General features: G+C 40.8%; 1 protein-coding gene across 4 annotated transcripts in view; it reads right to left on the bottom strand.

Moving 5' to 3' along the window:
- Positions 1-1597: 1597 nt before the first annotated feature.
- The window catches only part of LOC143287681 (chloride channel protein 2-like), an 81653-nt gene continuing 56300 nt past the window's right edge, over positions 1598-26950 (bottom strand). For 2 of the 4 annotated variants that reach the window (XM_076595863.1, XM_076595861.1), the window contains exons 17-27: positions 26493-26608; positions 24144-24277; positions 22797-23122; positions 15631-15775; positions 15003-15088; positions 13863-13901; positions 11172-11192; positions 8175-8216; positions 6031-6135; positions 4315-4401; positions 1598-2529 (exon numbers count right to left, since the gene is read on the bottom strand). In XM_076595863.1, coding sequence (XP_076451978.1) covers positions 2320-2529; positions 4315-4401; positions 6031-6135; positions 8175-8216; positions 11172-11192; positions 13863-13901; positions 15003-15088; positions 15631-15775; positions 22797-23122; positions 24144-24277; positions 26493-26608 — 1311 coding nt within the window. In that variant the 3' untranslated portion in view covers positions 1598-2319. The remainder of the gene's footprint in view (positions 2530-4314; positions 4402-6030; positions 6136-8174; positions 8217-11171; positions 11193-13862; positions 13902-15002; positions 15089-15630; positions 15776-22796; positions 23123-24143; positions 24278-26492; positions 26609-26950) is intronic. The other 2 variants (XM_076595865.1, XM_076595864.1) reach the window with 2 other exon arrangements.

The following is a 26950-nucleotide window of genomic DNA, read 5'->3' on the forward strand; positions in this document are numbered from 1 at the left end:
CACGCCCCCAGTATCAAAGCAGTGAATAAAAATGGTCCAAAGGGAAACAATCCGACTTTATCTCAACAAAGCAGGAAAACCACAGTGCCTGCCCTCATCCATTCCTTTTTCAGACATAAACCGGGGTTATGGCATAAGCAGGCACACACACACACACACACACACACACACACTCGTCTAATATCACTTACGGTGAAAAGATGTTAAACTAAAGAACGAACACACACACACATACAACCACTAAAACAAAACATGGTGATTCTGTGGCTCCCAGCAGTTACATGATTTCATAAGACAAACAGCAGTACAGTGGAAGACAGGGTGGTGGAGGATCAAAGGAAGGTGATGGAAGAAGATGGAAACGTCTGGGGTCATTTACATACCACCCAACAGGCTCTTTGTGAATGCGCATGCGTGCATAGGCACAGAAAATGAGTCTCATCCGTATCGTTACATCATTCACAGCACTGATTCCATGCCCTTGTTCTGCTCTTCAGCCCCCTCCATGCAAAGTTCAAGCGTTTTCCTTTGATACCAAGGCCCCTCAGTCAGTCCCAGTCGGTGGCCAAAGCAGTTGGTGCAAGAAATGTTGGTGACAAGGACGCAAAGTATAAGAAACAAAATATTGAAAAGGGAAACGTTTTCATGTGCTTTTGGATGGGCAGAACATACAAATTCTCAGCTGAGAGATTAATAAAATATTTTTTGTATTTGAAATGTGTTTAAGTATGAAAGTGGTTATGTCACAATCCTAAAGCAACAAAAGCAACAATGATGATAACAACAGAAACAAACAAACAAACAAAAAAATGTGATGTTGGTTTGGTTTGATATGTCTAAAAAAAACGATGTCTTTAATGTCTTGACACTGCAAGAACAATCTGAACAAGTAATGAACTGATGCCTGGAGAAAAAACAACGTGCACACACACACCAAATTACATAACTACATAACCATCAAAGACATAATCAGATATGTGTAGTGTAAAAACTGCGAACATGTAAATATCAGCAGTACTGTTAAGATTCTTTCATCAAGAGAAATTTGCAATGAATCGCAAAATCAAATTCACTGGTTCATCCTGACAGAAACTTGTGAACAGATTATCAGTGCTCAGTAGTCGTACACAGTTTAATACATCTATGCAGGTGACAAAATCAAGACCTCAATGAAGACTTTCTCAGAACACTTCTCTGACTGGCTATCTTTTTCAATGACCAGAGGCTTAGACACTGTCGGTTCCATGTGTAGATACAATAATTATCACTGTTGAAAAGAGTATTTACACCACTGTCGAAAAGAGTATTTACACCACTGTTGAAAAGAGTATTTACATCACTGTCGAAAAGAGTATCTACATGACTGTCAAAATATGTACTCAAATAAAAGACCAAACAGGGTCTCCATGGGTGGTTTGCAGTAGAGGGGGTTTATTTTCTGAAAGATTCCTCTACTCAGTACACTCTGCACACAACTGCATGTGTTCTTCACTGTGCTGCTAACACTGATAATTGTACGTTCCAATGTGAAGGGAGAAAGAAACAGACAGAATGAAAGGAAAAGGAAAATATGCTTGAATAATGAGAGAGAGAGAGAGAGAGAGAGAGAGAGAGAGAGAGAGAGAGAGAGAGAGAGAGAGAGAGAGAGAGAGAGAGATTTGATGTCAGAAACACCAGAAAACATATCCATAAAACAACAAAGAACAAAAACCAACAACAACAAGGAGAAGTTTTTAACTTCTGTTCAGCACCTTCTGTCTGCTGAGCCCTAAAGGTGCAAAGTGCATGATATAATTATGACCGTTCATCAGACACGTCACCTTCCCCTTCCACACCCTTCAACACAAGATTAACACTTCGACACAAGCCCAGGTTAACTGCAGACCAATACACAAATGCAAGCAGTGGTTCAAAATAGATCATTAAAAAACCTTCTCTGGAGAAAATCACCTGCCTAATGACTAGTTAATATTGTACTTTTATTATTTTTACACCAGCCACAATTGTAATTCTTGAGTAAATAAAATAATTCCAGGTCAAACACCAGATTCCTCACACACACATAATCTCTTTACCATCTCTCTCTCTCTCTCTCTCATAAGACCTGACAGCAGAGTTACGACTCAAACTATCCAGAGACTGGCTGGCTTTTTCCCTCATCCAACTCTTTCATGCGTGAGTGGCAAGAGATACTCCAACAGTCCCATGCTGTACATTAGGTAAACAACACTCAAACAGGCACATATTTTCCATTTCCTCTTTCCAGGTGAAGAAGGAAAAATCTCCAGCGCATCAGTCTCTGCTCTGGACCCACACTGTTCATGCAGCGCTCTCTGTGAATCGTCTGTGCACCTCTGAGACGTGCGTCAGTCGGTATTCCGTGTTCGTCGATGTCTGTGCCTCCACTTCCAGCCGTCCGATGTCGATGGGTGCCTCGTTGTCATCGTCCTCGCTCTCATTTTTGGAGGATTTTCGGCGTGACTTGTCAGCTTCTTGGTTGTCTATTTGTCCCTGAACTGCTGTTCTCAGCTGCAACACAAGGGCTGAGTGGTTAAGCACTGTGGGAAACCAGATGTTCTCATCTGTGGCACAAAGTTACACTGTGTGAAAAGGAGGGGTTTGTATTATACTCCATGTTTGGTGTTACATATACTTACCATGTCAAACTGATGCAAACTAGGCCTATCGGTTTGCTCTGCTTGGCCAAATTTCGCGCGGCTAACAGTGAAAAGACGAGCAGTCTTGCCCCGGTCTGCTCTTAGCCAATCAAACGCCTCTAAAAGCTATAAGCGCTGAATCATTCCTTTGGCCAAGGCTCTCCACGCCATCTTGTCAGGTTTACACTCTGTCTCTTCTTACGCTTTTGAAACAAGATGTTCTCAGCTGTAACACAAAGTCAGAGTGACTATGCACTGTGGCTAGTTAACTCTTTAACCGCCACAGGCCATTTTTGTTGACTAAACAGTGCACCGCCATAAGCCACTTTTGTCGACATCAAGGGGTCATGTTGATCACACCATTTTTCACATTGTGACAAAGCTTGACAACTGCGGCCAGTGTCCCACCAACAGAACAATGTCTAACCTTTGCTCCCTGACCCAGTTTGCACTGAACAAGTCCACTGTGTTGTTTTGACATGAACCAAAGCCTGTGACTGAGAGCATTGTTTCTGAAATATCTGGCTCTGGGGAGTGTTTTTCACTCAGAAACTTGGTGGTGAAAGAGTTAAAATGATCAATATATTATAAGTTCATTTCACATATGGCCCACAAAGCACTTTAAACACTGAACAGTGATAAACAACATGGATGCAGATGTGAAAGCAATGAATATACTTACAAATTCAAAAAAAAGTAAATGGAAACAAACAAAAATGCTGCAACGAACAAGTTGAAATTCAATTATCACAATAAAAACAAAAACAGAAATAATGAAACCATTCTAATTTTCAATTGCCAAGAATGCAAATGCCACTGACACTACACATCAGTTACCATTTAAGATCACAAATGCAAAAAGACTATAACATAACGGCAGATGGTAAAATTAATCACTAATCAAAAACAACAACACCAACACCAACAAGAAAACTCCAAAATGTACCCATCCCCCCAGAACAAAACAATAAAACACTGTTATCACCAGGAGACCACAGACATGTGTTGTGTTGGTGCTCTATGTGAGCAAGTCATTCAAACTTACAACAGGACATCATGCATGGTTCCAGGAACTGAGCATTTACTGAACTGCTAAAATCCCTTTTTGAAAAAACAGTTTAAACAGTCTTGAAACAGAAGCAACATAAAAATCAAAACAAAAAAATCAACTCCACCCCCACTCCCCACAAAAACAACATGGAGTGATAGCCTACAGGTAACGCATCCACCTAGGAAGTGAGAGAATCTGAGCGCGCTGGTTTGAATCACGGCTCAGCCGCTGATATTTTCTCCCCCTCCACTAGACTTTGAGTGTTGGTGGTCTGGACGCTAGTCATTCAGATAAGACGATAAACTGAGGTCCCGTGTGCAGCATGCACTTAGAGCATGTAAAAGAACCCACGACAACAAAAGGGTTGTTCCTGGCAAAATTCTGTTGAAAAACCCACTTCGATAGGAAAAACAAATCAAACTGCATGCAGGCAAAAAATACAAAAAAATGGGTGGCGCTGCAGTGCAGCAAGGCGCTCTCCCTGGGGAGAGCTGCCTGAATTTTAAACAGAGAAATCTGTTGTGACAAAAAGAGAAATACAACACAATACAATACAACACATGATTATATGAACAACACACAAGTACAGGATATGACAACACGTACCTCTTTGAGCGCCACCACCCCAACCAGTCGTCCTGTGTTGGTGACGTACGCATGGTTCAGGCCCAGCAGTGAGAACAGGGAGTGGACCTGGCACACAGCATCAACAACATCATCAACTCTCGATTCCATGGCACAAGTCCATCGTGGCGAAAATATGGATTTAACCCTTTCACAACCGACATATTTTGCTAAGCATTATGCTGAGAAAATTATCAGAAAAAAAAGAGGAAAGTTTACACTTGCACTCTTAGTTCAGTCAGATCCCCTAAACTACTGAAGATAAAAGCATAAAAAGTACACACACATATAAATACACACACACATGCACAGACACTCACACTTTTGATCACTACGTACTCCATCAATTTGTTCACAGCATACACATACACAGAGAGAAGGGATAACCAAGACACAGTGAAGGAAAGAACAAGTCACAGTGCAACCCCCCACCCCTCCCCTTTCACTCACTATCACACACACACCCACACTTCCCCACCATGCCATGCTTTGTGAAATCAAGGGAGTTAATTCTTCTTCATGTTTTTGCCTGGCAGCCGACTTTTCTGCCAAGGTGAGCGAAACAGAAAGAGTGAGGTATCTGGATGTATAGTGTATATGAACACAGCATCAGCACAGTGTGTTATATGACATACTCTGAATTTCAACTGTACAGTCAAGGGGTTGAAGAAGCTAACAAGGATCGAACTCATGCCTCAGACAATGCTTTCTGCTCTGGTGAATTTCCTTCTTCTGCGTTCATGGACTGCAACTCCCATGTTCACTCTGATATAAATGTACCAGTGGGCTTTTTATGTGGATGACCATTTGTACCCACCTATGTTGGCAGCCATACTCCCTATTCAGGGGTATGCATGATGGGTATGTTTTGTTTCCATCACACTTAAAGTTGACATGGATGACAGGATCTTTAATGCGTGCATTTCATCTTCACCATGCATATACACCTGTAGGAGGTTCAGGCATTTGTAGGTCTGTTCATGTGTTGACCTAGGAGATTGAAAAAAATCTCCTTCCTAAACCCATTATGCATCATGACTTGCATTTGAACCCAGGACCATTAGACAGCAAGTCTTTCACCACTCAACTGGTGTTCCTGTTTTCTGGTGAACTGAAACTAGTTTTTTTGTTACTAAATTCCTTTCTAAGGAAGATTAGTCTTACTGCTTCCTGCCTCCTAGTGTCAATATTCCAAACAAAAAGTCTATCCCTTTGAAAAGGAAAAAATACAGGTTTATCGTACTTGTTTCGGCATGCTTTAGCTGAATGTTAACAGTGAGTTTATCTGTGATGGGTCAGACAATGGATACTAGCCCAATCTATACGAACCACAACTGGATAATTGTGACATGTTTTTCAGTAGCACCATCGGTACAGGCTAGGAAACTGAAACCAGAACTGATTTATTCAACAATGGCCATGGGCCCCAGTTCAAGCGGGAAAGAAGGGTGGAAGGAAACAAAATGAAAGGGAGTGGGGGAGTGTATGGGTCATGGGGGGAGGGGGTTGAAATGGGGATGGTGGTGTGGGGGTAAGGGGGTGGGGTGAGGAGGCATTGCTGCTTAAAGCCACCAGATTACAGGCCAGGAAGGGAGTAAGAGAAAGAGGGGCTGGCAATACACATCTTGGCCTATCCATTTCCATCCATACAACTGACGGTGGCAGAGACAGAAGAGGACGCAAGGCGCCATCACTGACCTTGTGCAGGGAGGTTCTCTCCACTAGCTGGAAGGGGGCCGGGTCAATCTGTACGCCTTCCCAATCCACCGGCATCGCCAGCTGGGCGTTCTCCCATTCCTCTTGCTGGAAATACAGACATCCTTGAGTCATAAAAACAAGCCCTTTTCTGGGTCAGCTGCATCTGAGTTCCATGCGTGACACACAAGATGTAACACACATTCACGCACACTCATGAGGAAACTGACCCACACTCCATGGCAGGTTTTCATATGCAACCAACCACACATGCAGAATATATGGGCAGATACACTGCATGTACTCATAACGATGGTATTGCATATGCAAAAATGCTGCTGGCACTACACAGACACAAATGCTGATGGAGAATCAAGTTTAAAAAAAAAAAAAAAATTGCTTGCCTAAATTACTGATATCTGAACTTGTTTTTACAGACGAATTGTTCCTTTCCTACCAATAGTTACATTCAACCCAATCACAACTGCACACACTACTTCTTTCCAGACATCTACAAGCTAATGAAAACACATCCCCCCCCCCCCCACTCTCTCCTAAAAATGAAAACGTTTTTTAAATCCTGCCATATATAATTATTCACAAGTCATTAAAAACACTGGTTCATAATTGGTTAACCAGAACACAGTTTTGTTTGTGTATCCATGTAGTGAGATTATATCTTTATGAATTCACATGAAAAAAAAATTGCAATCACCCCTTCAAATGGGACCATAGCTTTGTTGAATAACTACTGTTACCATTCCCTCTCTTTCTACAATTAATATGCCCCCTCTTCCTCTCCATAACTCTCCGCCATCTCTGTTCTCTCTTTGACAACAGACATAATCACTCCTTTCTTTTTTCCTTTTTGAACGGTTCACAAAGTCATTCTGACTTTCCCTCCTTACTGCCTTCTTAATTTCTCTTTCCCTTTGTCACATCTTGTCTCCTCCTGCCCGTCTGTGAAAGGATCACACTCGTCTGCTGACCGCCCATCCTCAAAACTGGTTCTCATATACATAAATTCCCTTCTGTGCATTCTTTTGTCTTTTCCCTTTTACATTCTTTGTCTTCCACCCTCTATCTTTTTTTTTCCTCCTCCTCTACCTCCTTTGTCGTCCCTCCTTTGTCTTCTTTGTCTTCCCCCCTCTTCTTACCTTCCCTCCTTTGTCTTCTCTTCTTTGTCTTCCCCCCCTCTTTTTAGTTTTCCCTCCTTTGTTTTCTCTTCTTGCCTTCCCTCCTTTGTCTTCTCTTCTTGTCTTCCACCTCTGTTTTCCCTCCCTTGTCTTCCCTCCTCTATCTTCGTAGATTTCCCTCCTCTGCCTTCTTTGTCTTCCCTCCTCTGCCTTCTTTGTCTTCCCTCCTCTGCCTTCTTTGTCTTCCCTCCTCTGCCTTCTTTGTCTTCCCTTCTTTGTCTTCCCTCCTCTGTTGTCTTCCCTCCTCTGCCTTCTTTGTCTTCCCTCCTCTGCCTTCTTTGTCTTCCCTCCTCTGTCTTCTTTGTCTTCCCTCCTCTGTTGTCTTCCCTCCTATGTCTTCTTTGTCTTCCCTTCTTTGTCTTCCCACCTCTACTTACATTTCCCTCCTCTGTCTTCTTTGTCTTCTCTACTCTACCTTTTTTGTCTTCCCTCCTCTGCCTTCTCTTCTTTGTCTTCCCTCCTCTGCCTTCTTTGTCTTCCCTCCTCTGTTGTCTTCCCTCCTATGTCTTCTTTGTCTTCCCTCCTCTGTTGTCTTCCCTCCTATGTCTTCTTTGTCTTCCCACCTCTACTTAGATTTCCCTCCTCTGTCTTCTTTGTCTTCTCTACTCTACATTCTTTGTCTTCCCTCCTTTGTCTTCTCATTTTTGTCTCCCCCCCCCTCTACATTCTTTGTCTTCCCTCCTCTGCCTTCTCTTCTTTGTCTTCCCTCCTCTATCTTTGTTGTCATCTTTTCTGTATCTTTTTATTTTCCCTCCCCTATCTTCTTTCTCTCTCCTCCCATATTCGTTCTTGTATCCTTTCTGTAGTGTAACACTTTCAGTCTCAAGGAGGTGTCAAAGCGTGCAGACTGATCCATATGTGCTACAGCACATCTGGTGAAAACAAAAAAAACATAAATGAAAAAAAAACAACCCACCAACAACAACAACAACAAGAATAGGTTACACTGACCTGTTGCTCTGTCAACTGGTGCACCCGGACGGCTTCTGGGGGCTGCACAATGTAAACACATGACTGTTACATGAGGAAAAAAAAATCAGTGTTTTCTGATGTGACGCATGTGGTGGTGGCATGAGAAAAATGCTGTGTGGAGCTGCTACTTATTTTTCTGACCGGGGCCTGCACAAAATGGAAATATCACACAGCTGTTACACGAGGTAGAAGCTAAAGTTAGTGGTTTTCATGTAATGTGTGTAGTGGTGTTGGGAGAATACACTGTGTGTAGTTGGGTTGCTATGCTGTTTTTTTTTTTTGCTCTATCATTAGATGACTGTCTGTGTGCGAGCATGTGTGTGGATGTGTGGATGTGTGTGTGTGTGTGAGTTTGAGTGTGGTGCATGGTGTGCTTTGGTGTGGTGCATGCTTGCTTGATTTGATGTCAACTTTCTTTCTTCCTTTTTTATCATGTAGAATTATAATGAACCCTTTTCTTTTCTGTCACTATAAAAGCCAACATATAAAGAAGAAAAAAACACAATAGGAAACCAATCAAAAACACACACACAAAAAAAACAACAACAACCAAAATTAACAAACAATCAAAAAAACCCATACAAAACAAAAGCAAAACAAACATGCCCTGTCTGATAAACTTAGCTACATCAGAAACTCTTTCCCTATTCTTATTTCATTTTCATAATCAAACCAAATCTAAAGTAAAAACTGCAATTTAAAACACAAGAAGTGTTTGGTTGTTTTTTTTTCTAAACATCCTCATGTTTTCCCCCCTGAAAATAAATAAAAATAATATTCAAAAAACACTTGTCTCATTAGTTGGTTTTTTTTCTCAGGTAAGTAAAACTGACAAGTTATTCCCCAAAAAAAGAAAAAAAAAAGATTCACAATCTATTGATAATTCCCAAACACCACCACTGCCAGCAGTGACACCATCCAAAGTGCGGCACAGGCAGGAACAGAAGATGGGAAGCACAGCCATGCAATGCTCAACACCATACCGCCGAGAAGCAGAACAAACCTTTCCCTCAGCCACCCTTCCCCGAAGCATCAACTGCCCCCTCAAACAATCATAAGCAATCAGACAAGAAAACAGCAACAAACTGAACATTCCACAGAATCCAGAGTCATGGGGTTAGTCGACTGAACTGTACACAGAAGGTGTTCTATCTTCAAAAAAAAAAGAAAAAAAAGATAAGACCCCCACCCACTCTTCAAAGAAAAATAAACTACACTACAGTAAGCAAACAATGTTCAGCTACTTAAAAAAGCAAAAGTAAATAAAATAAATGAAAGTGAAAGAAAATTGAAAAAAAACAAAAAAAAAATAACACGTTGTATTGAAAAAAAAATTTGCAAAAATAAAATAAAGCCTACAAAAGGAGAAAGATCGGCCAAATCTGTATTTAAAAAAAGAAAAAAGAAAAAGAGGACAACAGACAAAAAAAAAAAAAAAAAAAAAAACCAACTAAAATAGCATAAGTCTATCTAAAATAGCTAATCAAATGGCAAAACTACATCACAATGATAAAAGAAAAATCTACACAAATTGTATATATATATAGATATATATAATTATATATATATATATATAATTATATATATATATATAGATATATATAACAGACCAAAACTGGATCACAGAAAAAAAAATGCCAATCAATTCAAGCAGATAATCGTCAAGACAAGTGTTTATTCATATTGTTTTTAAAATCTGGAAAAAAATAATGAAATGAAAAATAAGAATAAAATTTTTTTTTTTAAAGTCAACAAGCATATCTACACAAACTGAACTAAAGGCAAACCAATCAACGGTGCATGAAAAAGAAGAAACCATGTGCAGTGAAGGCGCATAAGGAAAAATGGTGCAAAAATAAACTCTTAATTTCAAAGGTACAAAAAGAGTAAATGATGCATCTAAATGACATCATGAGTGTTAAAAAAAAAATACCAAGACCCTGTGAAATCAGCTCAGGGAGGGAGGGGTTGATGGGGGGCAGGAGAAAAAGAGAGAGAGAGAGATTCTTTTTACTTGAACATCTTCCAAGCCTCTATTTAATGGTATTCCTCTTAAGCCACTCATTCCTTCCCCCTTCCCACCTCTTCTCCCCCACCTCTCCACACCCCTCCCCCACCCTCACTCCCCACACCCTCCACCCCTCCTCACTGTACAACTCCATAAGTCACTTTGGTCATGTAGGCCTAGGACCTAATCTCATTCAGAGTTGCAGGACAAGGCCTCTCAGGGCCCCACTGATGACGATGCTAACTGCTGAGCTGTGCTTTCTCCTCCTGTGACAGGCCTCATGATGAGTCTGCTGATGCACAAGGCTCTGATGTATTTAACTCATCACAGGTGTATAGAACTGCAAGATTAAGTGTGTCTCAGCTCCTTATAAGAGCAGAGCATGAAGGGCAATATGGTTTGAAAAAAAAGAAGTTTTCTTTTGTTTAATGGTGACTGATGAGGGTGACAATGAATGAATAATTCAGGCATGGAGATCCATAGGCTTCGGAATGTGTGGGAGTTGTGCTCTGCCCTTATATATTCTTTTCATACGCTGGCTTTGAACAGACTACAGGGGCGGAGACATCTGAAGTCGGTGGTCAGGAAATGTTAGCGACATACACACACGGATCTATCAAGTGAAAGGTGAAAGACATATTAATGTGTGGTCATTGTCTCCTCAAGAACAATGAGAGCATTCAGAAACTAAATGAAAATGAATCATTTTCCCCCTCTGGAGTGCAGAATACTTTTTTTTCTTAAAACAACACAATTATAACCAGCTATTTCAGAATCATTTTGCAACATGTTCTCAGAGAAAAAAATTGTCCCAGTGTACTTCTGATCTGTTGATCTTTACAAGCAAAATCACTTTTCTATTCACATGCACAGAGAGACTTCAACCGCTTACACAAATAAGCAAGTCATTTGAGATGAAGCAGTGATTTTCTACAGAGTAAGCTTAAAAGAACATATCAACATCTCACCGATTTTGATTTTGAAAAAGGCTGCAATTCACATCACAATACATTATGATACTTCCTTACATGTTGATAAAGAATGGTTTGAAACAAAAATAATGAGAAAACAACTGCACCAGACCAAAGCAGAATAAAAAAATAAAAGAAAAAAAAGTGAAGCAGCAAAACCTTATCTATACAAATCACAAGATTTTGTCTTCATATCAGAGCTGGATTACAGTGTCATGTTCCAAATCTATCCACTAACAAGAGAGGCAAGGCCTTCAAGACTCACTTGTGATACACTTTAAAAAAAAAAAAAAAAATCTAATTGATAAAATGTGTTCTGTATTTGTCATTATAAAGCTTCAGGTTAAAAAAAAAAAAAAAAGCCCTGAAGGCAGATTCGAACCCCTCCTGTTCGGGTGAGAAGAAACTGTCTTACTCAATACATTATCATGGCTCCTTAACTGACGTTAAAAAATTTAACATTTAAACATGCTTTTTTAAGGGCGATAAATCGATTGCGGTATTCACAGTGAGAACGCTGTCTAAATCGTATTATTCTGGTGTATCTTGGGCATTCAAAAAATGTTTAAGGGCAATTAAGAATTCTTTTAAAGTCCGCGGTAAAGGAGAAGTGGCTATCACCGCAATCACACTGCAACATTTAGCGGTTTTCTCTGGATCTAGATAGATGTACAAGTTTAGTTACGCCCGCCTGGAATGTACGACACGGTCAATTCAATTTCTCTTTTACGTTTATTCTAGTTTTATAGTTTTAAAGTTGATATGAAAATTGAGTATTTTGTTAAACTAATAACATGTAGAGCCACATACAAGTACTTCTAAACGTCGTATGAAGGGAAAAGGACTTCATTTTGAGAAAAGTCAAGACTGGAAATTTTTACGTTTCATCAAGGGTATTAACTCTCATGGTTTATTATTAACTGTGAATTCCGACTGATTTTGTTGATATTTTTATGGCAGTTTGGGGCATAATCCACTAAGTGATGAGGCATTCACAAATCTTTCTCTGAATAAATATTTAATGGTCTCCTTCTCCAACTTTCCATCACATGTTATCGTGTATTGTTGATTGAATATAGGATTGAACGGGCAGGTCAACAACTTGAAACAAAATGTCGTCGTTCGCATTCGCAAGGAATATGAGCATGCGCTTTGAATATGTATAAATATGTGTATGCAAATGATTTTTGCCCATGACCTTCAGGGCTCAGCCAATAGATCTATAAAGTCCACTCGTAGTACTGATTTTAGTATTTTCCGAAAAAGACCACTTGGGCGAATGAACATAGTGAAAGCCCTGTACACTGAGAGTAAAACACACAAGCTTTTTATGTACTGAATGTAATTTCAAAATGTAATGTTTAAGATGAGAAAGATCAGTTTAAAGCAAATTAACCCCCCTAGCATTAATTACAGATTAATTTCCCTTTTTTTACTATCTGCACCAAAGACATGCACCAGAAATATAACTTCCATGCTTAGCAAAAGAAGTTCCTGTTTGAACAAAAAAATGATAAAAATGACTGCTCTTGTTGCTGTGTCAGAATATCAGATCAAAGTGCCAAGTTTAGAGAATAACAGAAATATAACAGTAAATTCATTTTGGATATAATTTGGCTTCTTTTTATTTTTTTTTATTTTTTTTTGTGCCCATCCCAGAGGTGCAATATTGTTTTGCAAGATGACTGGAAAGAAATGAATTTTTCCTATTTTTGTGCCAAATTTGGTGTCAACTGACAAAGTATTTACAGAGAAAATGGCAATGTTAAAGTTTACCACAGCCACACAGACACACACACACACAGACAACCGAACACCACATTAAAACATTGACTCACTCTGTTTACACAAGTGAGTCAAAAAAACACACAGAACACCTATCCAACAAACCTTAAAGGTTTCTCCTATATATGTCACCTTTTTATTTGCATGTGGACACCCAAAAACACCAAATCACAGACACAAACACAAGCACATACATGCACCCTACTTCACACACAGATGCACACATGTACACTTATATACATATACAAACTGTCAAGGATTATTTAGTGAGTTAATGTAAAGAACTAAATATAATATGAGACTCATTCATAACAATGTCAGACTTGTTTGCAGCTGTGATGCAATCATTTCACACACAACTCCCTCAAAACAATGCACCACTTGTCCACACTAAGATACTGTAAGCATGAATACTTGGAAGGGTAAAGAGACCGATTCAAATCCATGTCTACCTTGATGATCATATCACTAAGTCTGATTTTTCCTTGTTCTAATTCCTCTGTTTGGATTTCATATTAAAAAGTGAGAGGTATGATATCTGTGATGCCACTTCCTTTGAGAGAGGTAACTCTTCTTTACAACCTGCCAGGCATATTGCTGAAACTAAGTACTGTATGATTTGGATCTGTGTGTGTGTGTGTGTGTGTGTGTGTGTGTGTGTGTGTGTGTGTGCTTTGAAAATCAATCTCAACAGCAAAACTACAGTCAACAGTACCTGTCAGTACCCAGCAAACACAGTGGATAAACAAAACATTACTGAAATACACACTCAACACTTAAACAGAAAAACCAAACCAAGGAGAATGAAAACGAAACAACACAAACTATTACCAAACCAAACAAAAACCAAAACACAACAAAATTCAAATCAAATCAAACAAACAGAAACCAACCAACACTCACCAGCTTGACTTTCTTGCCCAGGCTGGTTGAGCTGCCTCTCTGTAAACCAAAAGCAATTACCAAAAGATCACTGAACTTTTCAACACAACTGTTTATTTCTTCTTCCTTTCTTTTTGTTTCCCTTGTTATTCAAGTCAGAATACATCTAAAAACAAATCTGTCAGTACTGATCTGAATGAACCTGAAAAGAAAACATAGAAGAGACAATCAGGCACAAGAAAAGTCATCCATGGTCATCAACCCAGACACTGACCACTCCATCAGTTTCTTGCCAATTCATTTTTTATGAGGAAAAAAAAAAGAAGAAGAAAACAGAATGACTCAGTTCTGGGGCTGTCCTCTTCAGTTGGGCCCATGTCCACTTGGCTGCCTTCAGCTCATTCCCAGTGCATCTTCTCCATGTCTGTCTTGGTCTGCCCACTTTTCTTTTTCCCTGAAGGTTGCACCCCGGTGCTTGCCTGGCGATGCTGTTTAGAGGTTTGAGCAGGTGGTCAGTCAAACTTTGTTCCCTTTGTCTGGTTTCCCTGCTGATGGGAATCTGGTTGGTTCTTTCCTACAGACAGGCCTTTCTTATTGTTTCTGTCTTATGCCCACAATGCCTCTCAGGCATCTGTTGAGGAAGGCCTGGGCTATGTCCGTATTTGACTTTTTGTTTTAGACTTCAAGTCTCTGAATCATATAGAAGGACGGCCTTCACATTTGCATTGAATATCCTCATCTTGTGACCAGTGAAAGCTGTGGAGTTCCATATAGACCCCAGGGTGTTTGTTGCAGGGAGCATGCTACACTATGCCATGGTTTACTAAATATGTCAACTCTACGCTTGGCCTCACATCAAATCTCTGTACAATACATGGCAATACATGATACAGCACACCTTCAGACATTCCTGATGCACTGTTTCTACTGCAGCAATCTGAACCCCTGAAGTTGAAAATTACTTTAGGGTCCTGGGACCCACTAATCAGAAAGTAACAGCATCCCAGCATCAAAATATCATCAGCAGATACTGTCTTCACAAAATCTTTACTGACAATCAACAATAGTCAAACAACAACATCAATGACAAAAACTAACACTTTGAAGGGCCAATAATCTACACTGCAGCAAAGTCAGCAAAAGATCAACGCTTCTACTCACCGCGCTAGTTATCTTGAAAGGTCGGTCCTCGATGCGACTCTCTCGTCTCTCACGAGCCAGCTTGCGATAGAACTGATTAACATCCCCTGAAACCAATGTGTACAAACTCTACATGGCCTTTTGCAAAACGGCTCATCTTTATGGAAGGATACAGTAAGGGTGCTGTATTGGCAATAACACAAATGGCATCTTCATCAAAAAGATGTTAGTGTTTGAAGTATACACTGCAGTGGTCATATGTTGGAAGTTTCAAGTTCGTTTGACATAATGTTGAGTTCATGTCGTTTTGATGTGGTGTGCAAATGAGCACCATGTCACTTTGTGGACATGTTAGTATTTCTTTAACATGCTTCAGATACTCTTTCCAACAGTGAAAACTGCTTTGACATCAGGCACACACTGTCCTAACAACAGTCTTCTAAAGACTATTTCCATTCCAAGACCTTGTCTGGATAAAGCTCAGTGTACATATTTCCTGTGTCTGCAGAGTTTTAGTTGGAGATGTTTTGAAGGCATTTTACACTGTCATGAGAATTTAAATATTCATCCACAGGAGTATTACAATTCAAGGCTGATCACAAAAACAGAAAAATCCCCCCCTCCCTCGACACAAAAACGTGCATTATACCTTTCAGATCACCGGTACTGGCGCTGCGAAGCAGTTTGGCAGAGGACGGCGATTTCTTGAGGATGGAGCGTGGCATGGCATGAACGGTGTTGTAATTGGTGTCAGGACCCAAGCTGCTGTCAGGGGGGACTGGGGTTCGGGAAGGCTGCAGAGAGAGCAGCGACAGGGATGCGCTGTTAGCAGCTGCTGTGCTACACCTCAACCACACACCCCACAACATGAAAACATGTCCTGACTCATGCTGAGTACAAATGAGAAAGTAATCCCTGTTGCACTTAATGGCTTCTTTGTGGTCGGCTGGGCTACAAGCAATATGGTCTGATTTGATTCTGCCACACAGTTTACCATTCCATTTCTGAATGAGGAAAATAAAAATGATACATAAAATTTGTCAGAATGACAAAGACCTTTTGACACAGAGTACTGCGCTGTCTTTCACTGAGGAAAAAAAAAAAAGCTTCCAGATGACTGTAATGTTACATAATCCCAAACACATTTTAAAGGATCTCTGAGACAGTTTGCTGTAATCTTTTCTCAATAAAGAAAACAATGTCTGAACACATTTGTTGTATTGTTTCTTAATAAAACGAAACCATCTCAAAATGCAGTTTGCTGTATTGCTTCTCAAAGGACAGGCGCAATAGCCGAGTGGTTAAAGCTTTGGACTCTCAATCTGAGGATCCCTGGTTCGAATCTCAGTAATGGCACCTGGTGGGTAAAGGGTACAGATTTTTCCGATCTCCCAGGTCAACATATGTGCAGACCTGCTTGTGCCTGAAGCCTCTTTGTGTGCATACGCAAGCAGAAGATCAAATACACACATTAAAGGTCCTGTAATCCATGTCAGCGTTTGGTAGGTTATGGAAACAAGAACATACCCAGCATACATCCCCAACCCCGCGAAAATGGAGTATGGCAGCGTATATGGGAGGGTAAAAATGGTCATACATGTTAAAGCCCACTAGTGTTCATACAAGTGGGAGTTGCTGCCCATGAACAAAGAAGCAGCAGCTTCTCAAAGAAACACTATACTCTCTAAGCACAGTTTGCTGTATTGTGTCTCTGAATCAAAGGAAATAATTTATAAACAGTCTGTTGTATTGTTTCTCAATAAAAGGAAATAACCTCTAAACGCAGTCTGCTGTATTGTTTCTCAATAAAAGGAAATAACCTCTAAACGCAGTCTGCTGTATTGTTTCTCAATAAAAGGAAATAACCTCTAAACGCAGTCTGCTGTATTGTTTCTCAATAAAAGGAAATAACCTCTAAACGCAGTCTGCTGTATTGTTTCTCAATAAAAGGAAATAACCTCTAAACGCAGTCTGCTGTATTGTTTCTCAATAAAAGGAAATAACCTCTAAACGCAGTCTGCTGTATTGTTTCTCAATAAAAGGAAATAACCTCTAAACGCAGTCTGCTGTATTGTTTCTCAATAAAAGGAAATAACCTCTAAACGCAGTCTGCTGTATTGTTTCTCAATAAAAGGAAATAACCTCTAAACGCAGTCTGCTGTATTGTTTCTCAACAAAAGGAAACATCATCTGTACATATTTGTTGTTTCTCAATGAAATAAAATAATCTCTGAACACAATTTGCTGTGTTGCTTCTCAAAATAAAAAAAGAAACAACATCTAAACACATTAGTTGCACTGTTTCTCAATGAAATGAAGCAATATCTAAACAGTCTGCTGTACTGTTTCTCAATGAAACAAAATAATCCATAAGCAGTTGGCTGCATTGTGTCTCAGTCAAAGTTAGTGATCTCTGAACAGTCTGCTGCACCGTTTCTCAATAAACGGAAACAATGCCAAAACACAGTGCGTTGTACTGTTTCATAATGAAAGGAAATAATCTCTAAGATGATAGCTATGAGTGTTAACTATCAAACATTAAACAAGCATTGTAACCTTCACTCAACATGAATTCAATGCTGCTCTGTATTTACAATCAACTAGCACAAAGGTAAACAAAAAATACAGAATTTGAGCAACTTTAAGTGCTTTTCCTCTGTATCAGCACACAAGGTGATGGGAAACTACAAGCATCACTGAAGTCACATTGTGTGCTCTTAGAGGAGAGTAGGTAACTGCATTTGCTTGATTGTATTACTGTATCATTATTGTAACAACTGTGTCAAATTCGGTCTGCTCTCCCCACAGAGAGCTTGTCGCTACAATGAGGGCGCAACCATTTAAAAAAAAATCTTTTTTTCTGCCTGAAATTTTATATCTTTTCCTATTGAAGTGATTTTTCTACAGAATTTCGCCAGGGACAACCCTTTTGCTGCCGTGGGTTATTTTACATGCATGTGCAAGCTGCACACAGAACCTTGGTTTATCATCTCATCCGAATGACTAGCATCCGGACAACCACTCGTGGTCTTGTGGAGGGGGAGAAAATACTGGCGACTATGGGATTCGAACCAATGTGCTCAGATACTCTTGCTTCCTAAGCGGACACGTTACCTCTAGGCCAACACTCCACTCATGTCTACCACATGTCCAGAAGCTGCTGAAACCTTCAAATTGGCAAATGTTGCACCGAAGGGACTGGGTGCCTGTGCAAGTGCTGGGAAAATATGTGATAAACCAGGACATGAAAATATTACCCTCTCTAAAAAAAACCTCAATTCTCTGTAACAATATCATTCCCTGTATAAGTGATATCATCAGTCATTTCTCTAACTATGTTATATTCTCTGTCAAAGCCAGTGAGACAGAAAGATGTTATTCTCTGCAGAGGCTCAGGAGGCAGGTTAATATTGATGCCTTTTTGCAAACACTAGAGAGACAGCGTAACACTTATCTGTTATTCTCTGTTAAAGTCAAGGAGAGGGACATGCTGTTATTCACCCTAAACGCCAAGGGGACAGACTGACATTCTTATTCTCCGTAAAAGGCAGGGAGTCAGAAGTGAAAAACTGTACTGCAAAATATCACACATCACTTAGCATTGTCAGAAACTTTTTTAGGGGGTGTGTGGGGGTCGGGGAAGGGGGTTGAGGGGGGGTGGGGGGGGGGATGGAGTAAAAGAAGACAAATGCAATGCTGAAATTGTTTTTCTCTGTTAAAGTCCAGGAGATAGACTGATGTTGTTATTTCATGTAAAAACTAACGTAACAGAGTTACGCTGTTAAAGAAGTTAGAACGTTGTTATTCACTGGAAACACCAGACAGACCGAATAATATTACTCTGTTATTATCTGTAAAAGTCAAAGACATAGCACAACACTGTTATCTTTGTAAAGCCTGTGAGAAACGGTAAGAGTACTGTTATCTTCTGTAAAAGCTAAGGTAACAGAGTAACACAGTTAAACACACAGTTATTCTAAAAAAATGCCAAGAAGACAGTATAGCATTAACTTGTTAATCTCTCTAAAAGACAAGGACATATATATATACATATTATTCTCTGTAAAAGCCAATGAGAAAGAGCAGATTGTTGTTATTCTCTGCAAACCTTAGGCAACAGAGTAACACTGTTATGGAGCACAGATATTCTCTTCAAATGCCAAGGGAACAGAGCAGCATTAATTTCTTACCCTAAGTAATAGTCAAGGACCTAGCGCAACACATTATCTGGTGCAATAGCCAAGTGGTTAAAGCACTGGACTTTCAAAGTGAAGGTCCTGGGTTCAAATCTCGGTAACAGCGCCTGGTGGTAAAGGGAGGAGATTTTTCCAATCTCCCAGGTCAACATGTGTACAGACCTGCTAGTGTCTGAACCCACTTTGTGTGTATTCACACACGGAAGATCAAATATGCATGTTAAAGATCCTGTTATCCATGTCAGCATTTGGAAAATAATGGAAACAATAACAAACTCAACATGCACAACCCAAAAAACAGAACATGGCTGCCTACATGAAAAATACAAAAACAAAACGGTCATACACGTAAAATGTTACATGTCTGCATGAGTGTGTATGTGTGTGTGACTGATACCATATTGAATGACACAGGAAACGAATGATGAGCGCCCAAGGCAGCTGTCAATTGGCTCTACCCAGGTAGGCAGCCTGATATGCAAATGACTGTGTCTGTAAAGTGCTTAGAGCTTGGTCTCTGACCGAGAACAGGCACTAAATAAATATCCATATCATCGTCATCAAAAGCCAGTTAAAGAGACAAAGTGACACTGGGTGGTTTGTTTTTTTTTCAATAAAAGCCATGGAAACAGCAAAGAGTTACAATGTTATCCTCTGTAATTTTTTTTTTTAACAAGGCAAAAAAGGAAACACTGTTATTCTCTGTAAAAGACATGGAAGCAGCAACATTGTTATTTTTGGTAAAAGACAACACAGACAGACTGACACTGCTATACTCTGTAACAGACCAGGAAGCAGACTGACACTGATACTTGTGAAAAAAGCTAATTACAAGGAAGAAAACTTGCACTGCTGTGCTATATAAGAGTCAAGAAGGCATACAGCAATGTTACTTTCTAAAAAAAACAACAACAAAAAACAAGGAGATATATAAATAGCACTGTTAGTAACTGTAAAAGCCAAGGAGATATATAGCATTGTTAGTCTCTGTAAAAGCCAAAGCAGCATTGCAAGTCTCTAAACAAGCCAAGGAGACTTATAGCATTGTTAGTCACTGTAAAAGCTAAAGAGATTCAGAACATTGCTAATCTCTGTAAAAGCCAAAGAGACAACAGCAGTATTGATTGTGAAACATCATGAAATGCCAGCAAGTACATATGTACATATATACAAATATACTTTTTTTTTTTTTTTTTTTTTTTTTGCAATTTTTTAAAGTAACGTCATACTGATGGAAGAATTGTTCAACTGCATCTGTTTTCTTCCACTATCGCACACACACACACACACACACACAAGATTTCCTGTTGCTCCGTCCAGTTTTTTGCAATCCCACCTTCTGCGTCATCTCTGTGGCATTACTCCCACAGTAAGGTTGTGAAGAGGCTGCTCACCTGAGGAGACCTTGCCGTGCTGCCGAGTCACTTCAGCAGCATTCAGATGCCTCTTCTGTTTGAGGGTAATCAGGAGACCACCTATCCAGCCCCCAGCTGACGATAATCATCACTTTGTCACAGAGCCAGACTGAGCTAGCCCATTCCCCCAGAGCAGAAACAGCCTTCACATCCCTCTAACAAGCATGGAAAAGGAAGGAGAATCAAAATAAAATCACCCTGAAAGCAGGACATGAGTGGCCACAAATGTTGGGACCATTTCTTTTGCATATTTTGAGGATGGTACAGATTAGGATGCTGCAGCTATGGACATGTTTTTTAGGTTTGAGACAACACTTCCTTTCATTACTCATCCTGACATCAACCATTTCTCAGACTGCAAAAGCAGTGTTGGTAAGGAAATCTGAGTTAAACACTCTCAAAAACACACCTGTTAACTGGATGAATCCACCATATGGTCCCAGTTTCACATCTGAGCCCACCGCACACTCAACTCTGGGTACAACCAAGCCATGGGCTAAAAGACCACACTTCAGAGCTGTCAGTCCATGATGCTGAACACTTTCCCATGGTGGCTGGCTTACCAGCAAACTCTCAGCTCATGATGTACTAAACAGGCACCAAGAACTCTACGCGGTGTTTCAACGTGGGTTCAGACAGAAGAGATCCACAACCAAAACACTCCTCTCACTTTGATAGATGCAAGAGAAAAGCAGAGATCAAAGGAAACCATAATGTATGACATGCATTCACTGATTTGATGGAAGCACTTGACTTACTATGTGCTGGTAAGTCTCTAAAAGTCCTGCAGAAAACTGAGTGTGCCAAAATAATACCGTCCTTTCTTCAGAAGATGTAGGGAACAGTCACTGTGGCAAATAAACAGCGGAACTCTTCCTTCAACAACTGCACTGGAGACAATCACAGCTGTGTGACTGCCTCCTCATTGGTGGAGATCATCAACACAGTCTTTCTGAAAGAAGCATCAGGATCTGCCAATGAAGTATCTTAATACAAGATCTGAAGGAAATCATTAACCATTCCAGAGTGAAGGTGAAGCAAGACTCCAGCATGCAGATACCACACCTCATGACTCACACAATCAGAAAACAACATAAGCTTTGTCAATGCACTGACCACTCAAACAGCACAAAAACAGACCAATATGATATGACTAAAGGTGGACAAGCCCTTCTCCATCACTAACAATGAATTAACAACTCAAGTATGTCCAAGACCTTTGCAGACAATCTCTCTGGGCACTTACTTTTGAAGGCAAGGCTTTCTCCACTTCTGCATGCAGCAGCCAAGTCATATCTTAATATTGTAACAAAGAGAAAAGAAACCATCAGTACAAATTACTAGTTCTTTGTTCAGTTTGGTTAGGTGAAGCAAGTCTGCAATTTACATGAATAAAATTGCTAGTACTATGTTCAGTTTATTTGCGCCAAACCAGTCTATCTGACTTTCATGTCAATAAAATTTTCCAATACTCAATCTGATTTATCACATTTGCCACACCAAGAGAAGAGAGAATGTACAGAAACAAGGAACTGATGACACAGGCAAAAGTACACATCACAAAGCCAGTGTTGTCAATATTATTCTTGTATGGTGGGGAGACCTAGTGTCTATGTGCCTGCCTGTACAGCTTCTGCATGCACTGTCCGAGGCACATCTTCCATGTCATGAGACGAGCTACAATCGGAGTGAAGGGTGACAGTGCCAGACACCACCCCATGGTCACAATCCTCAGCCTTGTCTCTCCAATGTTTGTGGGGAAAACTGCAAATTTTACTGCATGGTCAGCTTATCAAATGTTGAAGGTCCACCTATCGACCACAGCTGTGCTTCAAGGATGTCTTCAAAAGTGACCTGAAGGAGCGTACTTGAAGACCAGCACATACAAACAATGCTTAAACAATAGGAAAAGAAGGGTCCACAGACACCATGCAGCCCTAGTGCAGAGATTGGAGAATGTACAGAGTCAAAAGTGCAGTAAAATACAGTAGCAGACAAGACGCTGCCTGCAGAATACAACGCACGACAGCTGTCCACACACCGTCCTGTACAGCGACAACAGACACCGCTCTACAGTCATGCACGGAACACAGCCGCAGATCTAACCATATCCCATAACCAACAAATGACGGCAGCCTGTGTCTAAAGGACTATTGAAGCGAATGCTGAAACAAAATGTGTCCATGTCGGATCAGTCAACTCACCACTTGCAGAAAGGGAGATGAGGGCACACTTGCCTGGCTGGGCTCCTTCGGAGTGTCCCCCTTGCCCCCCCCACCTTCCTCATCCACCTTGGTCACCACAAAGCGGGGCAAGGGGGTGGGGGCGGAGGGGGGACCCCCAGGCTGGGAGGCGGCAGAGGTGACCGGAGGGGACAGCTGGTTAGGGGTGGGAGCAGCGCTGTCGGCGGCGACAGGGGTGGTGAAGGGGTGCCCGTCCTGCATCAGGACCTCAGCGTCATGGCTCAGGTGCACCAGCAGCATGCGCTCCAGCTCAAAGCGCTGGATGGACCCCAGCAGGATCATGGAGTCTGCACAACAGTCACCACTGCCACTACACAAGGCTCATCCACCCATCCATCAATCAATGCACTGCCACTACACAAAGCTCATCCACCCATCCATCAATCAATGCACTGCCACTACACAAAGCTCATCCACCCATCCATCAATCAATGCACTGCCACTACACAAAGCTCATCCACCCATCCCTCAATCAATGCACTGCCACTACACAAAGCTCATCCACCCATCCCTCAATCAATGCACTGGCACTACACAAAGCTCATCCACCCATCCATCAATCAATGCACTGCCACTACACAAAGCTCATCCACCCATCCATCAATCAATGCACTGCCACTACACAAAGCTCATCCACCCATCCATCAATCAATGCACTGCCACTACACAAAGCTCATCCACCCATCCCTCAATCAATGCACTGCCACTACACAAAGCTCATCCACCCATCCCTCAATCAATGCACTGCCACTACACAAAGCTCATCCACCCATCCATCAATCAATGCACTGGCACTACACAAAGCTCATCCACCCATCCATCAATCAATGCACTGGCACTACACAAAGCTCATCCACCCATCCATCAATCAATGCACTGGCACTACACAAAGCTCATCCACCCATCCATCAATCTATCAGTCACCACTGCCTTTACAAAAATCGATTCAATCAGTCTCAATCTACCATCAGTCCATGTATCATGTATGCCCTGTTAAAATCCATCCGTACATGTTTTAATCTTGTTTGTTTTTGTTTTTTTGTTTTTGCGATTTCAGAACATTCTTGCTAAAGAACCTTCCTTGAACAAAGGACTGTTGATTCAACACACAGTCACATTCACTGTCAGTCCATTTTTGCTTTCGAAGGTCTGTAAGGAAGCACCAGAAGTTCCATAAGCAATGGGACTTCACACACATATAACACAACACAGTCGAAAACACATACACACTGGCACTGTCAATAGGTGCGCAGGATCTACTGCAACACCCTCTCTTAACACACACACACACAGAGGACAGATACTCACTTGCACTGTCAACGAGAGGGTAGGTTCGGTGGTAGGTGTTAAGCAGCAAGTTGTTAAGGTCACCGTAAGTGGTCGTGAAAGGCACAAACCTCACATCACGGATCATGAAGTCCTCCACAAATATCTGCCAGGTGCTGAAGCACACCAAAGCAGGCATCAATGTTCAATCACTTCTGTTGTTTTGTCTGAAGAAAAAGCATGTGTATGTGTGTGTGTGTGTGTTTTTTTTTTTTTTTTTCAATTAACAAGAAATGAAGAGAGGAGGAGGGAAGGATAGAAGCAGGAAGACATATCCACCTATACTCCACTGAATCAACGTTCAGGGTTTCCGCATCAAGCTAATTTGGCTCGTGTAGCACTCCCCAGGGCTATATATATACCCTGACTGGCACATTTCCAGCCTATCACTTACCCCTATTCAGGTTTAGATCCTACCCTGTATGTAGACATAGGGTTAATCAAGTTCCCTCTTAACTCACTCCGGACGAATAGTTCTCTCCCTTGCTTTTCCCTACAGACAACCCATTTGTCAGGGTTAGGAAAAAAATCACAAAAAATACAAAACATAAAGTAATTAAATGAAACTCACTGTACTTGACCCACTGACCCCTCTCCTCATGTCGTGTAAACGCCCACCCCCCTCCCTCTTCACTGCTCTCAGAAGTTGAATCACTATCAGTACCTACTTACTGGTAACTTTCTTCACTGCAGACACTTTGTTCAACATCTTCATCATCCTCGTCGATGTTGAAACCTTCAGTTTGAAGTATATCAATCACTTCAACAGCTGGTAAAAGCTGCTGTCATGATCTAGTCTGATCCAAAAATTTCCACTTGTATCGCCTGTGATGCCATTTTTGATACGTATGCAGATTAGCTTGTCGTGTGGGGTCCTGAACTCGCTGTGGAGTGTGTTGTTACGGAATCTCATGAAGAAACTTTCCATTCAACCCTTGACACGTTCGCAATCCCCGGTGTAGATGTGATTGTTATGCTACCCCATGAGGAAAACATGGAAAAAATTTTAACTGTCAAAACCGCTATAACGTTCAGTCGTCCGGAACGTTACCTTACGTCTGGAACGCTATAGCATTCCATCGTCCAGAGTGAGTTAAATAATTCCAAAGAAAGAGCCTCAGCCACTGAGGCTGACTGACATGACTGCAGGAAGGGAAGGAAATATATCCACCAGTTTGAACTGGCTTCCTGAAAATGACAACTAATGACAATGTTGAAATTTAGGTGTTGAAGTGCATCCCCCCATAAAGACAATTTGTAACGGTTTTGAAATCTAGGTACCATAATGCATCCAAAAATGACAAATTATAATGATTTTCAAGTGTCAGTCCCGACAGACTGTTTCAAAAATGGGCAATCATCAGAGAGTATTTATGTCTTCCATGTGAGGGTCTCTTCATAACAAATCCCCAACCCAGCCACAAACATGTCCATAAGGATTCTCTGTTTCAAATTACAAAAATGTGTCTTCCAGATGGAAGAATAACACCCACATATCTGTACTCAGATCTGTCTAGACCATCAATAGTTACTGGATTTGTACAACAGATTGTTCTATAAGCATCTTAATTCAGGATTTGTACAACTATGTTGTTCTATAAACATCTTAATTCACATGCTTATTCTATAGAATTGTTTCAGAGTTCACTGCAAATGCAAATTTCCAGAATTTTTTATACCCTGTCTGTTGTTGTTGTTGGTTGTTGTTTGTTTTTTTTGGGGGGGAGTTCTTATGAAGCCAAATGCCACACAATTCTTTCAAATTACTAGTTATGTCCATGAATTCTGGAGACAGTTCTTGAATTTTACACGCCGAGTGTAATTCTGATTCAAGTGAAATCTTTGCCATGTGCAGTACATTTGGCATCATACTTTGTATCTGTGGTTTGTTTCAAATGCCATCATTTATCTGTTGCTGCAAACTCAGCATCATAAGCTGTAGGTGTGGTTTACTCAACTCAGCTGCAGGGATGGGATACTGAACTCTAAAGATACAGTGTCAACTCAAGTCTATTCTGCATATGCACACACACACTATACCCTTGTCTTGGAACCTGGGTAAATATTACAGATTCATGTTATGAAGATATCTTTCTAAAATGGGGAAAGATACCACATTAATGAAAATAAACACCTCCTCTCTCTCTCTCTCTCTCTCTCTCTCTCACAAACACACACACACACACACACACACACACACACACACACACACACACATACTGGTCCTACAGTTTGTATGACATGATAAGATTATCACAAGCAGAACAGTCCTTGAATTTCCAGTTCAGACAGACATTCCAAAATCAAATCAAATCAACAGCAGTCACTCACTTGGACCTGGACGACTTGATGTCAGGCAAATAGGGCAGACGTTTGATCTGGATGATGCTGTCGTAAAAGGAAGGCTGCAGCAAGTTACCAATGGCATTGGCTATCAGCACAGCGATCTGAAAACAACCCCACAAGTTACCAATGGCATTGGCTATCAGCACAGCGATCTGAAAACAACCCCACAAGTTACCAATGGCATTGGCTATCAGCACAGCGATCTGAAAACAATCCCACAAGTTACCAATGGCATTGGCTATCAGCACAGCGATCTGAAAACAACCCCACAAGTTACGAATGGCATTGGCTATCAGCACATCAATCTGAAAACAATCCCACAAGCTACCAATGGCACTGGCTATCAGCACAGCACTGTGAAAACAATCCCACAAGTTACCCATTGCACTGGCTATCAGCACATCAATCTGAAAACAATCCCACAAGCTACCAATGGCACTGGC

The sequence above is a fragment of the Babylonia areolata genome, chromosome 11 (assembly GCF_041734735.1).
Source record: "Babylonia areolata isolate BAREFJ2019XMU chromosome 11, ASM4173473v1, whole genome shotgun sequence".
NCBI lineage: Eukaryota > Metazoa > Mollusca > Gastropoda > Neogastropoda > Buccinidae > Babylonia > Babylonia areolata.